The sequence below is a fragment of the Ursus americanus genome, chromosome 6 (assembly GCF_024610735.1).
Source record: "Ursus americanus isolate L20-20 chromosome 6, mUrsAme1.1.p, whole genome shotgun sequence".
Taxonomy (NCBI): Eukaryota; Metazoa; Chordata; class Mammalia; order Carnivora; family Ursidae; genus Ursus; species Ursus americanus.
The window spans coordinates 55211850-55227985 of NC_142132.1; the positions used below are offsets into that span (position 1 = coordinate 55211850).

At 52.1% G+C, this 16136-nt stretch overlaps 1 protein-coding gene across 3 annotated transcripts in view; it reads right to left on the reverse strand.

The window, feature by feature from the left end:
* The window catches only part of HK1 (hexokinase 1), a 66151-nt gene that overhangs the window by 9418 nt on the left and 40597 nt on the right, over positions 1 to 16136 (reverse strand). For all 3 annotated transcript variants that reach the window (XM_045783248.2, XM_045783245.2, XM_045783246.2), the window contains exons 5-13: positions 16016 to 16111; positions 15320 to 15419; positions 15022 to 15205; positions 9071 to 9226; positions 6325 to 6558; positions 3926 to 4230; positions 2432 to 2580; positions 2023 to 2142; positions 364 to 459 (exon numbers count right to left, since the gene is read on the reverse strand). In XM_045783248.2, the coding sequence (XP_045639204.1) occupies positions 364 to 459; positions 2023 to 2142; positions 2432 to 2580; positions 3926 to 4230; positions 6325 to 6558; positions 9071 to 9226; positions 15022 to 15205; positions 15320 to 15419; positions 16016 to 16111 (1440 nt within the window). The remainder of the gene's footprint in view (positions 1 to 363; positions 460 to 2022; positions 2143 to 2431; positions 2581 to 3925; positions 4231 to 6324; positions 6559 to 9070; positions 9227 to 15021; positions 15206 to 15319; positions 15420 to 16015; positions 16112 to 16136) is intronic.

Sequence of the window (16136 nt, forward strand, 5' to 3'; positions counted from 1 at the left end):
GGGCAATTCTCTGAGTGTGCGCCGAGCGCAGACGTGAGCACAGACTCGTCTCTTCTTGTCTAATCATCAGTTATGGAGTGACGCTTCGTGCTCAACGACAGGCCCCAAGGCTGGCCGGTGCCCGGCCGCGGGGGGCTGCTCTTCTCTTTTTCAAGCTGTCGGAGAGTCATGACTTTTACCTTTCTTAAACTACCCTTTAACAACAGAAAACCGCTCACCTCCGTTTTAACCGCTGACAGTTTAGGGAACCCTCTTACCCAGGTCACACACGCTTCTGTACTGTTTGACTTCTTGACGACCCAGCAAGGACATTATAACCCCTCCAACAGGGAGGATTTGTAAAAACACCCCTTTCATAGTTACCTCTCTCCGTTTTATCGCTTCCCTTAGTAAGGTTGCTACGTCGTGCCCCACGCAGTCGGTTGCCTTAAAACCCTTGGTCCAGGTGATCAAGATTCCCTGAAACAGGAAAGGCACCAGGAGAGGGCTGTGTAATGAGCCCTTCTGGGCAGAAGATAACATTGCATTCCCTCCCTCCTGAGTAAACATCTGCTGACAACTTACAGGGAGACTAGCTTAGAGCATCTGAGGCCCAAAGCAGTAACAGAGAAGGAGCCCTTCACAGGCCCACCCCCTCCTAACCATCCCCACGGCTGTCTGGTCCATAACGCCCATTTCACAGATGGCAAAACTGAGGCATAGAAGGACAATGGTGCAGCCCCTGGTATAACCAACTAGTTCCCCTAAAGGACAGTCTGCCAACAACGTAAGTGGAGAAAGGCACATTTTTAGGAACACTGTTACTGCCTACAGTGAACTTCCGGTTTGAATGAAGTTCAGCATCTGCCCGGGTGAACTCACTACCATGAACACAGGTGACGGTATAAGCGAACTCCTTAAACAATGCAGACCTATAAAAACTTCAAAACCCAAGTTTATATGGATCTAACTGCTGAGATATAAAAGGGCTTAAGAGGAAAAAGCCCCAAGTCAGCACATGGGGTTGATTAACTGGCTTCCAGAAGCAGGTGGCACCTAGCCTCCCTAGTATTGCACATCATTCGCCTTAAATCCTAGGGTTCGTGTGCTCTGATGGCCCCCTCCCTGGCCACACCCCCACCCGTGACACGAGGAGGTCCCCGTCACTCCTCCAGCCATGACAGGCTCCATCTTGCCTCTGTGACTCCGTACAACCAGCTCCCTCTGCTGGGTTCCCCCCACCACCTGCCACCAACAGCCCTCAGCCCAGTGCTGAGCTGCGGGTGTAAGGCTGGGATCCTCCATTAGACTGTTGGCTCCCTGAGGACAGCAGCTGTCACCTTCCACTCTGTACCCCACACTTAGTACTCAGCAGGTGCTCGAGCCCTGACCCCGGACCCTGCTTCATTCCATTTATTGAAACTTTATTAAGTATCTCCCTCTAGGGGTGCCTGAGTGGCACAGTCCTTAAGCGTCTGCCTTCAGCTCAGGTCATGATCCCAGAATTCTGGGATCGAGCCCCGCATCGGGCTCCCTGCTCCGCTGGGAGCCTGCCTCTTCCTCTCCCACTCCCCCTGCTTGTGTTCCCTCTCTCGCTGGCTGTCTCTCTCTCTCTGTCAAATAAATAAAATAAAATAAAATCTTAAAAAAAAAAGTATCTCCACTGATAAAACTCTGTGCGAGGGCATGGGAGTGGGGGGCACAGGTCCTTGCTCAAGGAGCACCTGACACAGCAGAAAAGAAAGACACAATCACTAATCATTATGAAAAAAGTGCTATAACATTGAAAGGAAGAGGGAACACTGAGGAAGGGGAGATACTTCTGCCTAGGGGACCAGGGGGCTTCCCGGAAGAGGTGGGTGCTCCAAATGATAAAAAAAAAAAAGAATAAAGAAGGGTCTTAAGATGAACTGGAGGGCATGACATAAAGCCTGGGTCAATCCACTGTGATGTGTGAGCTGTTCCCGACATGGAGGGGACAGGTGAGGCTGGAGGAAGCCGCAAGAGCCAGCGCTGCTCGGCGTCTACAGGAAAGACACTTACCGCATCCAGGCTCGTCTGCTTGCAGGGGAAGGAGAACGTGAAGCCCAGAGGCATTTTGGGGCCTTTGATCCCCATGTAGTCCAGGAAGTCAGAGATGCAGGAGACGATGTGGTCAAACAGCTGTAGGAGGAAAGAAGGGATTACCTGTGCTCTCTGGTTTCATGCTTCGGTACGTGTACAAGGACACGTTTCCACGCGCACACACACACACACACATGCACCAACACATGGAATCTGCAGCCCCCTGAGCACCAGAAGCCCCACATTGCTGAAGGGGCCTGATGCTTTCAGGCCACAAGGACATGACGGCAGAGCTGTGTGCACCCCATGGCTGGTTTGGGGGGACCACCGATGCCACTGGACGTGTGACATACGTGTGCCATCGTGGTATGAAAGCAAACTGTCTCACCTCTTCCCCAGTGCCCTGCATGATTTCAATGGGAATGGCATAGATCTTGTTGTGCATTTCCACCGTTCTCTTTTTCCCACTGCGGATTTTCACCAGCAGGACACGGAAATTTGTTCCTCCAAGATCAAGGGCCAAGAAGTCACCATGCTCTATTACGGTCAAGAACATAAAAGAACATAAAACACAGTTACGTGCTTCTTGGCAGCCAGTAACCCCAAGACTTGAGCCCCCACATTAAATACGGGGGAGAAGGTTCAGCTTCTGCTCCCTCCAGCACACTGCTCGGGCTCGGGGAGGGTGGGCACGAACTCACTGACCACCACAGCCTTCGAGCCACACTAGGACAAAAGACCGATGGATGACCCACCTGTCACAATAAACAAACAAAGAAAATCCCCCAGGGTTACTGAAAAGCATGGCAACAGTGACCCGATTCTGGGGAAGCTCACACAAAATTTAGTAGTTTCTATCAGTAGGGTGTTTGTAAAAATGTGCAGTCATTCTCTTCCCTGTACTTTTCCTCTGCAAAGTGACTCTGCAGTTCTTCCCATCAAAAGATGGAGTCTATTCCTCCTCCCCTTGGCTCCTGCCCAGCCTTATGACTCGCTTTGGCCGACAGAGTGTGGCAGAAGCAAAGCTGAGCCAGTCCCAGCCTAGGCCTCCAAGAGCCTTTGAAGTCCTTCCTCTCTTTCTCGGACCCTGGTGCTACCACGTGGACAAGCCCGGCGGCCCGCTGCAGGATGAGACGCACGGCCAGGCACTCCTGCCCCCTCGCCGAGTGCCGACTGCCGGACGTGTGAGCGAGGCCTCCGGGCTGACCCACCAGCGACCGCAGACTCAGGAACGCGTCCAGCGGACACCGGCCGAGCCTGGCCCGGGGAAGCAGTAAGAGCTGGTTCTGCTTTAAGCCACTAGCTTTGAGGGTGGCTTCGAATGCAAGGATATAACACAATCCTAAGTAACTTACACATGGGACCTAATTCATATCACAAATCTAATTTCAAGGACCCACCCGAGAAGCCCCTCAGGCTCTCCAGAGCGTTCAGCAAGGTCAGCATTAAGGGTTGGATTCTGTTCTCCGATCTGCCTGGAGCCCCAGGCCCCTGTCTGCCTCCCGTACACCACGTCAGGCCTTAGGAAGGCTGCACTGGGTACGTAGCCTTCCGCTGGTGACTCTGTGAGAGAACCCACAGCAATCCCAGTGCTGTGAGACTGACCCAGTTTCACTGTTTTAAGGACATTTTCAGATTCCGAGCAGGACTGCGGTTTTAGAGATGGTGCTTGCCTGGGAGGCCAGATCCAGGGCAAGTCAAGGGCCCTGGGTCACACACGGGGCAAGTCGGTGGTAGAAATGGAAAGCAGAGGGCTTTGAATGCGTTCCTCGTCCTTGCCAAAATAAACACATCCACGGGAGACGCGCCTTCCCTGCACCCCACTTGGCCCCCGGTGGGAGAAGCAGGAGGGGTGTCAGCCCCCAGCGGAGGAGGTCCTCACCGGTCCCGTCTGGAGTGCTCCGGACAAAGGAGGGCAGCATCTTGACCACGGCCTTCTCGTGTGTCTGCTTCCTCAGGCCCATATCCATCTCGGCCCGCATCCTCTTCTTCACCTCCAGCAGCATGTCCTTGGTGAGGCGGAAGTGGGCCAGGGTCTCCTCTATCTGCCGGTGCTGCTCCGCCAGGCGGTAGGCCACCGCCGTGACCATGGCCGCCCCCTTGCCACTGCCGCTCTCCGAGAGGAGGAAGCGCACATCGGAGTCGGGCACCAAGCGCCTCAGAGTCTTGTGGAAACGCCGGGAATACCTGCGGGGCGGGGGAGGGGAGCAGGCCACAATAGTTAGACTGAGCCATCTGTCAGGGAGCCCTGGTTCCCCTTCTTTTCCCCACACCTGAATTCCATGTTCTAGACTTGATTTTCTCGTCACCCAAGTCATACACGTGCACCGCAGAAAAGCTGGCAAATGCAGAGAAGAAAAAAGGAAAAATGCAAATAGCCCACAGTCACACATATTATGACATGAGTATCAAATACAGAAAATCGAGGGTCCAAAAAGGTTCTGTTCTCCACCATGACACGGAGCTGACAGCACAGTGGTCCGGAGCCCAGTGTTTGGAAGTTACACGGATCAGGAGACAAGGACGAGCTCTGCCACCCCCATCAGGTGACCTTGGGCCTGTGACTTCACCTTGGAGTCCAGGAGGATGGAGAGTATCTGGGAGACAGCGGGGTGGTGGGAACTGAATGAGTTCATCAATTGCCTGGATTGGTTACTGGTGCTGGGGGCGGGCTCCATGACTAATCGCTCTTGTTTTTTATTTTCACTTGCCCTTTCCCTCCACCCTCAAGAGTCGGGACATTCTTTATTGGCTAGAAGAGGACTTTAGGACTCAGGGAGACACAGAACCTCCTCAAAGTTTATGGTCTGTCGTAAGTACGGAAGGCTGCCCGCCAAAGGAAACAGGGAAACCAGAACCCCAAAATATTAACAGTGACCAATGCCAGGGGGGAGGATGAAAACTCACTTCTATTCTCTTTGTAATTTGCTGAACTATCTAAAGTTTCTAAACCAAATACATGTGACTTCTGAAATAAAACACATTTAATCGAAGTTATTTGTTGTACATGTGACACCGCAGACGAGGAGTTGGGAGCTGGCTGGTGGTGATGGCTGCACAGCAGTGTGGGTCTGCTTAACGCTACTGAACGGTGTGCTCAGAGACGGCTAGGGGAAATTCTATGTTGTGTATTTTACCACAATTAAACAACATTCTAATGTGATGTTGCAAATCCCTTTCTTGTCCAAACATTTACCAAGAAACCACCTACCCTTCAAAACAATAGCTAGTTTTGTTATCAAAAATTTTACAAATACCGGGGCACCTGGGTGGCTCAGTTGGTTAAGCATCTGCCTTCGGCTCAGGTCATGATCCCAGGGTCCTGGGATCGAGCCCCCCATCGGGCTCCTTGCTTAGGGGGGAGTCTCCCTCTCCCTCTGCCTCTGCCCCCTACTCGTGCTCACTCTCTCTCTCAAATAAATAAAATCTTTAAAAAATTTTACAAATACTTTAAAAATACAAAGAAATAAAATTATGAACCTAATGGATAAGGACATGTAACCCCTCAGTAACAGAATGGTTTCCATTTAAGTCAACATTAATTTAACTGTCACTAGAACTGGCTGTGAAGGTCCCATGAGGCCACTTCACATGCACTTTGTACACGGAGCGGCAAAATATCTGAGGTCTTGTGCAAAAAAATCACATCACAGGCAGCTATTGTTAATAGTATAGAAAGACTCAGGATTTCATCTTTAGCCTTTTAAAGCTGTACAAGCCATGTTCTCGGTGCCACAAAAGGCTTTTGCAGCTAAGAGGTTCAATACACAAGAAGACAGCATGGTAAGGAGCCCCTCATCACCAACAGGGACCACTTACGACTTGCATCTCCCACCCGCTCTCAGATGCAAAGCATCAACTTGCTGCCCGTTTGAAAAAGGCACGTCTGAGGTTTGGGGGGCCCCTCACGGGAGCTTTTAAAACAAGAACGTGGGCATCGCACCTATGACCGCAGCTATAGTGAGGATGAGGGTCTCTAACGAAACATGAATAAGCAAGAGAATTTAAGATACAGACACATTCCACCCAGTGTTCCTGGCAGCCACAGAAATCTCTAACAAGACCTAAGAAATGAGGGGAAAATGACAGTACGGAAGCAACACCAGGAGAACTGGCTGAGGGTCAGGTACTTCTCAAGTGGGCAATTCTGACCCTTCTGCCCAGAGCTACACATTGTCTCGTATGCCAAAAACCTTCACTGGGTGCAAAAGTCTGACCTTTGGAGGAAGTCCTTAGCCCAGACGGGCACTGAGTGCCAATGACAGCAAAGGGCAGACTCACTGTGGGTGCGTCTTGTAAAGAGACCCGTCGACACCAACCGTGGTCCGCAGCCTGGGTGTGCCCTTGTTATCTCGAAGGCGGTTCAAGATGGCGCCCAGCGTTGCAGCCACCAGGTTGGCCGAGCGAAATGAGACAATGGTACACACGTGCTGGACTGAAATACAGTCGTCATCGGATGGCTCCACTCCCAGGCGGGTCAGGATTTCTTTGGCATTGTGGAGGCCTTCCTTATTCCTGTGAGGTTAGAGGCCAAAAACTATGAGTTAAGGCCCACGTCGGGCAGCGCAAAGCACTGACATTCCAGAGTCCTGGAAAGGTGAAGTCCGTTCACCCCGTGTGTGTGGTATGGGACTAAGACAGTCAAATGCCTGAGAAGGACACACGAAGGAGCCTCCTCCATAAGAAATACCAGGTAATAAGAGAAAAAAGCTGTACTGGGCTGGGTTATGACACACCAGGGACATGGAGAGACGTGGAGGTGGGACAGAGCTGCCTCCGCCCGAGCTCGGTGCTCAGGAGACGCAGGCAAACCTCCCGCTCGTGAGGTCTGTGAGTTACCCTGGGATGCTTCCACACCTTTCCTTGAGGTTTTCCAAATTTTAATTTTCTGCATACCTGTTTTGTGTATCTTTTGTTAGATTCGTTCTGAGGTATTTAGGATTTTGTTACTATTATAGATGTTATGGTATAGAGAGTATATATTTATATATATATAATATATTTATTTTTAAAATAATTTTATATAATAATATTTACATATAATTTATATTTTATATAATAATATTTTATATAATATTTTAATAAATATAAAATATATTTATTATTTATATATTTATATATATATAAATATATATGTATATATATTCCTTTTTTTCACCCTCATGTATCATAGTAACATAAGATGTTAACAATGGGGAAAATGGAGTCGGCGACACACGGGACCATTCTATACCATCTTTGCAATTTTTCTGTAAGTCTAAAAATATTCTAAAATAAAAGGCTTATTTAAAAACATACATATTTTCATTACTGCCAATATATAGAAATACAGTTGACTTCTGTCTCTTATCTGCAGACAACTTCCTAACCTCTTGTTACTCTATTCACTTGTCTAGATTATTTCTGGTGTCCCACACAGACAATTAACATCTGCAAATAATGATAATTTTACTTCCTCTTTTTTTTTTTATTCTTATGCTTTTAATTTCTTTTCTCCTTCTTTTTTTTTTAACCCTGGCTAAGAGTCCAGGACAATGCTAAATAAGAACGGGTGATACTGTCTTACTGCTAATTTTACAGAGAATGCTTTGAACGTCTGCCTGGTAGGATGCTCGGGTTTTGTTGAGACAGCCTTTAGGACAATATACATGCTTTCTTGAGCTAGTTCAAGTGGGCTTTTGTTTCTTGGTAACCAAAGAGCCAACACCAGAAGCAGGCCAAAAGGAAGGTATGCATTTCCTGACTCTGTCAATGACTGAAGACACGCCGTGAACCTTCTGTCCCCCACCCCCCCATCTAGCTGGGAGGCTTGAGAAGAGAGACAGCCGGAAACTCTGAATCACGGTGCCCGGCCGACAGTCACTCTGCCCCAACGGCTTCCGAAGGAGAGTGATCCGAGGGTAAGTGCCCAGGGATGTGACAGAGGAGTGAGTCCACATAAACCCCTTCCAATGTCCAGAGCCGCCCCCTCTAACTGCAGCCAGGTGATCCGCACCTGCCCCCAGGAGCCAGAGCTAGGAAGCCACTGGCTCGACGCGAGTCTCCAGCACAAGCTTCGTGCAGAGACGAAAGGGCATCTCTAGCCCCCAGCTAGCTCCATCTTTCAGCAGGTGGCCTCGCATGGCTGCATGTCTCCGAACCAGGAACAGAGCCTGGTGGCCCACGAGGCCAGCCACAAGACTGGAGTCCTTCAGGCTTGGAGGTGCCCCACCCCATCAGACTGCCCTGGGGTCAAGTTTACCCTCTTCCTCTCAGGATGCAGGCCCGCAAGTCACAGCTGAGGCCGAGAAGTCTGGGTTTCTCCTGGTGAGGCCGAAAGGCAGCAGTCAGGTGGCTGGACTCTGTCCCCCCCGTCTATCTGCCCTGTCTCAGCTGTTAACCAACGTTTCTCAAACTTGCGCCAGGGAACACATCTGGCTGTTAACAGGTGAGAGAAGGGGGAAGGCGTTTCAGGCACAAAAGAAGTTTGGGAAGTTGGGGCACCTGGGTGGCTCAGTCGGTTAAGCATCCAACTCTTGATTTCTGCTCAGGTCATGATCTCAGGGTCATGGGATTGAGCCTCAGTCAGGCTCCACACTGGGCACAGAGCCTGTCTGGCTGCTTGGGATTCTCTCTCTCGTCCCCGCCACCCCCCGCTCACATACGCGCTCTTGTTTGCATGCTCTCTCTCTCTCTCAAAAAAGAAGTTTGGGAAATTATAAGTTAACCAAAGTGAACTGGGTTTTCTTTTAGAGGATATCCTCCATTTAGAGGATAAATATGCAATATTTCCCAATCCTATTAGCCAAAGAACCCTTTCTTCAGGGAACACCCAATTATCTTGAGGTCACCAGGGTTCCCTGGAACAGAGTCTGGAAAAGGTCCACCTATGTCCCAGGGGCCTTCCAAACCCAGGCCCCAGGCTCAGTGAGCTCCTTGTTTACCACTAGAATCATCGGTTCCCTGGACTTTAATCTTCCCCGTGTGGGTGGGCAGGGGTGGGGGGTGGAGTGAAGGAAAAGAGAAGGCCCTGAGGGGCAGCACCTACTTCTCAATGGCTGACACGTCGCTGGTCTTGAACTTCCCCCTGGTGAGCAGCTCCGGGGTGATCCGCCCTTCAAACAAGAGGCTCTCCTTGGCCATCTTGACCAGGATCAGTCGCACCAGCTCCCCCAAGTACATGCCACTGACCATCTTCTCAAACCTGCAGAGAAAGCGCGTGGCACGTGTCAGGTCCTTCCTACATGCGTACCCCCACGGTGGCTGGTGAGAAGCGGGACAGACAGACGGGCAGAAGGGAGAAGAAGACACCGTCTCATCCTCCCAAGCTCACAGTCTCACCGGCAGGCAAAATGGCACACCTGTGTCACTAAATGACGACGAAACAGCAGTGGCGGAGGGGGCGGCCCCCCCAGTCCCCACACATCACAGTCCCCCCATCACCACGGAGGGCAAAGGAGGTAAGCACCATGGGGCACGGGGGCAGGCAAGGAAGGTTGCTGGAGGCGAGACTGGGGGTGACGAGGAGGCCCCCAGACAGAAATGCAGGATATGATCACTTCTTACAAGACACCACACTATGCTTTGTAAAAGGCTTTCCTGTCCATCCTCCAGCAGGGAGGTCCCTGAGCTCTGCGAGAGGTGGTGGCTGGGAAGTATTCTCTCCATTTCCCAGCTCAGAAAGGGTAAATGCCTTCTCGGGGGAAGGCTGAGTAGATTTTGGGGCTGAAACACAGCCGTCCCCATGGGACCCCTGTCGCTGGCCACCCCCCGGGCATCCATGTGCTCCTTCTCTAGCCAAAAGGACCAAGAATTTGCTTTGGGGAGCCCACTCCACCCCCCCCAACTTCACCCTAAATTCCAGGGAAGGGCTCTGAGTAGCTCACTCTGCAGGCCAACCCCAGAGTGACTCCTCCTCTCTCTTGCCTCCCTGGGAGCTGTGGGCTCTGGCAGTGCAGCAGCCATTTTGAGCCCAATGCTGCAGGAGAGAGGCGACCACGAACCAGGGCTCCATGCCGCCTGAGCCAGATTCAGGCCCCGCATGCTGGCTGAGCAGGGGCCAGAAGGGAGCCCCAAGCAGGACAGATCAAAGCGGCAGGCCCACATCCAGGAGCCTGCGTCTCCTCTGAGGGAGCCCAGCTGGCACCCCCAGAGCTGCCCGTGACATAGCAGAACAATCCGTTCCATTCAGAGCCAGGCCCAGGAGCCAGGGACGCTGCTGGGACCTGAGCACCTGGCCCTCCCTCGCCCCAACATGGGCACAGAGAAACACGGTTCTCATTGTTCCCGCTCCTGACAGGACCAGACACGACCGCCCCAGCCACAGCTGTGTCGGGGATCCCTGGCAGGAGAGTGCCTCTCTGAGTTCTGGCCACTCTGCCACCACCCCAAGTACCTGTGGGAACAGCCTCTGCGTAGCCCCGAGCCGGAATCTCAAAGCAGGCAGGAGCCAGACTGTCTGGGCTCAGTCCTGACTCTCCACTTACCGTGCTGCTCACTCCCTGTTTCCTCACCTGGATAATGGGGAGAATGGCAGGGCCTCCGCTGAGGTTACTGTGCGGAGGGTAGGGGTTCACAGGGGCGAAGGGCTACAATGTCTGCGCGCCATGAGTATGGGGCCCCTGCTGTGCATGTCACGCTTTACTGAGCACTCACGTGTACTAACTTGCTACGAGGTAGACAGTATCATCACCCCCATTTGACAGATGAGGAAACTGAGGCTCAGAGAGGTGATATCACTTGCCCATGTTCACAGAGCTAATAGGCAGCAAATCCACACTTGGAACCCAGTTAAGCACCAGGGACTCTGCTCTAAGCACTGTGCTGTTCTGCTTCTCTCATGGGCAGTACTGCTTAATGTGAGCTCGTCCCGTCAGCAGCTCACTTCCTCCCTAGACAGCCGGCCCCCACTGGGCGATGTGACGACAGAAAGCTTCTTCCCCTCAGCCTGAGCAAAGATCAGCGTCCTGGCACCTTCTACCCACTGCTTCTCACTTTGCCCTCTGGAGGCACCCAAAATGGTCTCCCTTGTCCCCACGACGTCTTTTACATACATAGACCCCGCCAGCCCGTTTGCCTAGGAGCCCTGTCAGAGCAGCAGGACGAGGAAAAGGCACTCTGACGCGCCTCGCTCAGCCCCAGCCGGAGGCTCACGGACACGGCAGGCTCCTTCTCCGCCAGCACGCTTCCCTCTGCTCATGGGGACCCAGCAAGTGGTGACCTGCCTGTCGGCAGTCGGATGCCGACAACCACAGGCCAGCAGGCCACACCGTGGTGCTGCGGCCTTCCCGCCTGCTGGCCGACACAGGCAGGCCTGGGGATAGGCTGGGAGGGTGGGGTGGCAGGTCATGTTCAGACAGGGGGAGCAAGGACTTGCAGGCCCATCGGGACTTCCCCTGGCAGCCAGGGAGTGCTCGGACGGGCAGCCCGGGGCAGAGAGGTGGAAGAGGTCTGAGGCCGTGCTAAGCGGGCTTAGCGGTGTGGAGAGGTTCCGTAGAGCGAGCAGAGCGATGGTAAGAGCAGGTGTTTGGGCGAGGACTTCACCACCATTCAGGCCGAAGAATTCTCCAGGTTGAGAAACAAAAGATAAAATGAACTTGTGGGACTTCATCAAGATAAAAAGCTTCTGCACAGCCAAGGAAACAGTCAAAAAAACTAAGAGGCAGCCCACGGAATGGGAGAAGATATATGCAAATGATGCTACAGATAAAAGACTGGTATCCAAGATCTACGAAGAACTTCTCAAACTCAATACGCGAGAAACAAATAAATCATAAAATGGGCAGATGATATGAACAGACACTTTTCCAATGATGACATACAAATGGCTAACAGACACATGAAAAAATGTTCAAAATCATTAGCCATCAGGGAAATTCAAATCAAAACCACACTGAGATACCACCTTATGCCAGTTAGAATGGCAAAAATGACAAGGCAAGAAACAACAATTGCTGGAGAGGATGTGGAGAAAGGGGATCCCTCCTACATTGTTGGTGGGAATGCAAGTTGGTACAGCCACTCTGGAAAACAGTGTGCAGGTCCCTTAAAAAGTTAAAAATTGAGCTACCCTATGATCCAGCCATTGCACTACTGGGTATTTACCCCAAAGATACAGACGTAGTGAAGAGAAGGGCCATATGCACCCCAATGTTCATAGCAGCATTGTCCACAATCGCTAAATCGTGGAAGGAACTGAGATGCCTTTCAACAGATGACTGGATTAAGAAGTTGTGGTCCATATATACAATGGAATATTACTCAGCTATCAGAAAGAACGAGTTCTCAACATTTGCTGCAACATGGACGCCACTGGAGGAGATAATGCTAAGTGAAATAAGTCAAGCAGAGAAAGACAATTATCATATGATTTCTCTCATCTATGGAACATAAGAACTAGGAAGATCGGTAGGGGAAGAAAGGAATAAAGAAAGGGGGGTAATCAGAAGGGGGAATGAAGCATGAGAGACTATGGACTCTGAGAAACAAACTGAGGGCTTCAGAGGGGAGGGGGTGGGGGAATGGGATAGGCTGGTGATGGGTAGTAAGGAGGGCACATATTGCATGGTGCACTGGGTGTTATACGCAACTAATGAATCATCGAACTTTACATCAGAAACCAGGGATGTACTGTATGGTGACTAACATAATATAATAAAAAAACATTTAAAAAAATTAAAAAAAAAAAAAAGCTCAACAAAGAGTCTTGGGTCAGCCTGTCCTATCCCAGTGCCTTAATATCCCCACCAGCCAAATGGAGCTAACACCCCTCCCTGACAAGGAGGACAAAATGGCTTTGAAGAACTTGGCATTGCACAGAAGAAGACACAGGGAATCCCCAAACACTTAGGCAAGGAGCCTAGGAGAACAGTAAAAATTTGCTGTGGCAAAAAACTCTCTGGCCAACAGCCTATTGCCAGGAATATGTGATATAATTCAAGAATTTGTCACCTCTTCAGCTTTGTTCTTAACAAGACCTGACCTCTGGTGATCAGCGCACAAGGAAACATACTGGAGAAGATGGACCTCACCCCACCTTCACTCTTTCACCCACTCACCTACTTATTCTCCCAACCATCTGCTAGCCATCCAGCCACCTTCCATCCACCATCCATCCACCATCCATCCATCCATCCATCCATCCATCCATCCATCCATCCCCCAACCACTCATCCTCCATCCATTCATCCTCCATTCCCCAACACCCATCCCCCAACCCCCCATCCTCCATCCATCCATCCATCTCCCCACACCGCCATCCATCTACCTCTCCACCCCATGCCCCCTCCCTATCCACTATCCATCCATCCATCCATCCATCCATCCATCCATCCATCCATATCTATCCATACGTCCAGCCAGCCACCATTCCAAAAATGTTTACTGTAAGGCAGCTCACAGTTCAGCCTGGGGATAAAGTTCAGCCCCTTAGAAAATTCAGAAATACTTCAAAATGGATGGCAGAGAAATCCAGGTTTCCACCTAAGCCACAGGGGATCCCCACACTGGGACTGGGATACAGACAAGGGCCTGGGTCGTAGCTGCTCCCTTATCACAGGTAACTGCCCTGCTCCACGGGGAGGGGAGCAGTTACTTGCTCTTCTGATGAAGTGACTGACAGTCACTATGGGTACAGAATTTCTTATCTAAAACGCCCGGGGTCACACATGCTTGGGAATGTGGGAACACGAGGATTCCAGAGACGCAGTCTGATGCATATACACATATTACAGAATAGCCCTGAGCTGCCCGGGACAGCGGCGCCATCAGGCACACCCACGGTCTCCCGCGAACTGTGTGAGTGGGCACAGTAAACAGTTTGATGTCAGGTGGGGCCTGCAAGTTAGGTGAATGGACTGGGGGCAGGAAAACCTTCGGCTGTCAGAGCTTTGGAACTGGCATCCTTTATCGCAAGCTGGTACCCCAGTCTCAGGAGGCAAAGTAGATGTTCAACTCTGGGTCTAAGAACTTAGCATTCTCGAACTGGGGAACCTCGTTTATTCACCACCACCATTCCCAGTGGAGGGAGGCTAGCCATGGACGCGATTCCATTAACTCGGATGGAAAGCCCAACCCTCCAGCCCAGGGTATGGAGATCTTTGCGTGATGGGTTTGAAAATGACGAATGAACTCCCATGTCTCTCTGGCACAAGATAAGGACTATTAAGCCCAACAGGGTCGCTGAACATCTCTCAGCACGCTGACAGCACCCAACTCCAGGAGGAGGCTTTTGGGAGGGCAATCAGAGAGAGCTGGCAGCCGGCTGGCATCCCAGAGAAATAGGAGTGTGCACCGCAGGAACTAAGGAGCTCAAACCAAGAAATGCCCTCACTGCCCTGAATAATGTCACTCAGACCTCTGTGAGCTCGCCACGGCCAAAAATAACCTGCCCCATAAGTCTGATGCTCTTTATCAACTCTGACCCATCCGCCCATACATAACATGGGAGAAGCTGGTCCATTCTCTGGGCTCCCTAAGGTCTGTATGACTCAAAAGGTTTGCACCCCCTCCTCTGCACGACAGATGTTCACATGTGGGACATACCTCCCCAAAGAGCTCTTCAGTGCCGGACAGGAAGGGGCTCCTCTGTACCCTCGGAGCTGAGCGCAGAGCTCTCGGGACGCTCGCTCTCCCTGCTCGCCAGCCCCCCTGCCTCCTGCGTGGCCTCGCTCCCCTGGCGCAGCGATGCTAGTGACTATGGGGTGCATGAGGGTTTTCAAATCCTAGCTCTATACTAATGCTTCTGTGCTCTTCCTCTTCAAAATCTCTACCAGGACACAATTACAGCATAATTGGACAAAGAGAAAATCATTTAAAATGGCCTTTAAAGCTGCAGACGCCACAGCCGCGTATCTATCCAAAGGAGTGATGGATCACGCAAATTTGATGGGCTTCGCGCTTTGTGATCGCCTGCCTTTCTGTCCCTCATCTCAACCCCACACCTTTGGCTAAGTATCCCCGACATCATGCATGTGACCGGTCAGAAAAGGTGGGACTCACAGCTGCTTCCCGGGGTTGAGAGAGCCACGGTCTATCTCCCGGTCGAACTCGGTGCGGATGTCTTCCAGGGACCCGTCGTCGCCGAAGGCCCCCCACTCCGTGTTGACGCACATCCTCCCCTCATCGCCCTCCACCAGGTCAATGTGCCTCAGCTCCTCCATGTAGCAGGCGTTGGTGCCGGTGCCTTGGAGAGACAGACCAGATCAGAAGCTGCGACCGCACCAAATCCCGAGAAGAGGCTGCCTGTACCTTCTGGAAACACGGGCTGAGGGCGGGCACGAAGAAAGGGAGACGTTACCGATGATGAGGCCGACTTCACACTGCTGGTCATCGTAGCCACAGGTCATCATGGTCCCCACAGTGTCGTTCACCACGGCCACAATGTTGGCATCGTAGTCCTGGGGACACAGAAGGGGGTATCACCGTCCACCCCCACGTGGGAGCAGAGGTCACCGACCTCCAAGAGAGCATGGCCAGCGAGCCCCAGTGTTCAGAGCCAACACTGCTCCTGTGGGGGTGCGGCTCTCACTGCTGCTGGCCCTCAGATGAGCCGGATTAGAGCGCAGTGATTACATTCGGAAGCTGCACGTTCACCTGCATTGCCTGGCTTAAGATTCTTTCCGAGTGGATTTCACGCACGGTCCGCAAACCACACGCTACGGGCCTGTGCTGCCAGCCCTTGTTCCAACCACACAGGCTGCACCTGCCTGCGTCAGCTGCCCCCACGCTGCCCAGTGCTCCTGTCAGAGGAGGCAGCCCCTGCCCCAGGGCTCGGCCCCTCCCAACAGTGCTTCTACCCTGCTTTGAACCACCCTGACCCTCCGGGCTGTGGACCCTCCCCGTTCACCTGCCTGGGTCTTCAAGACACCCTCCGTGAAGCCTCCGGCCGTGCACTACTGCCCCCAGGAAGGGCCTGGTCTGTTTCAGGTCCCAGCCTTCTCCCCCCCCCCCCCCCCCCCCGCCGCGCGGCCGGACAGGCGCCCCGAGAAGTTACCCCGCGCTTCTTAATGGCTTTGTTAAGCAACTTCACCACATCCATTCCCTCCACTCCGCTCGCTTTAAATTTCTTTGTCCAGGTTATCAGGATGCCCTGCGAAGGAGAGCAGATGGGGGTT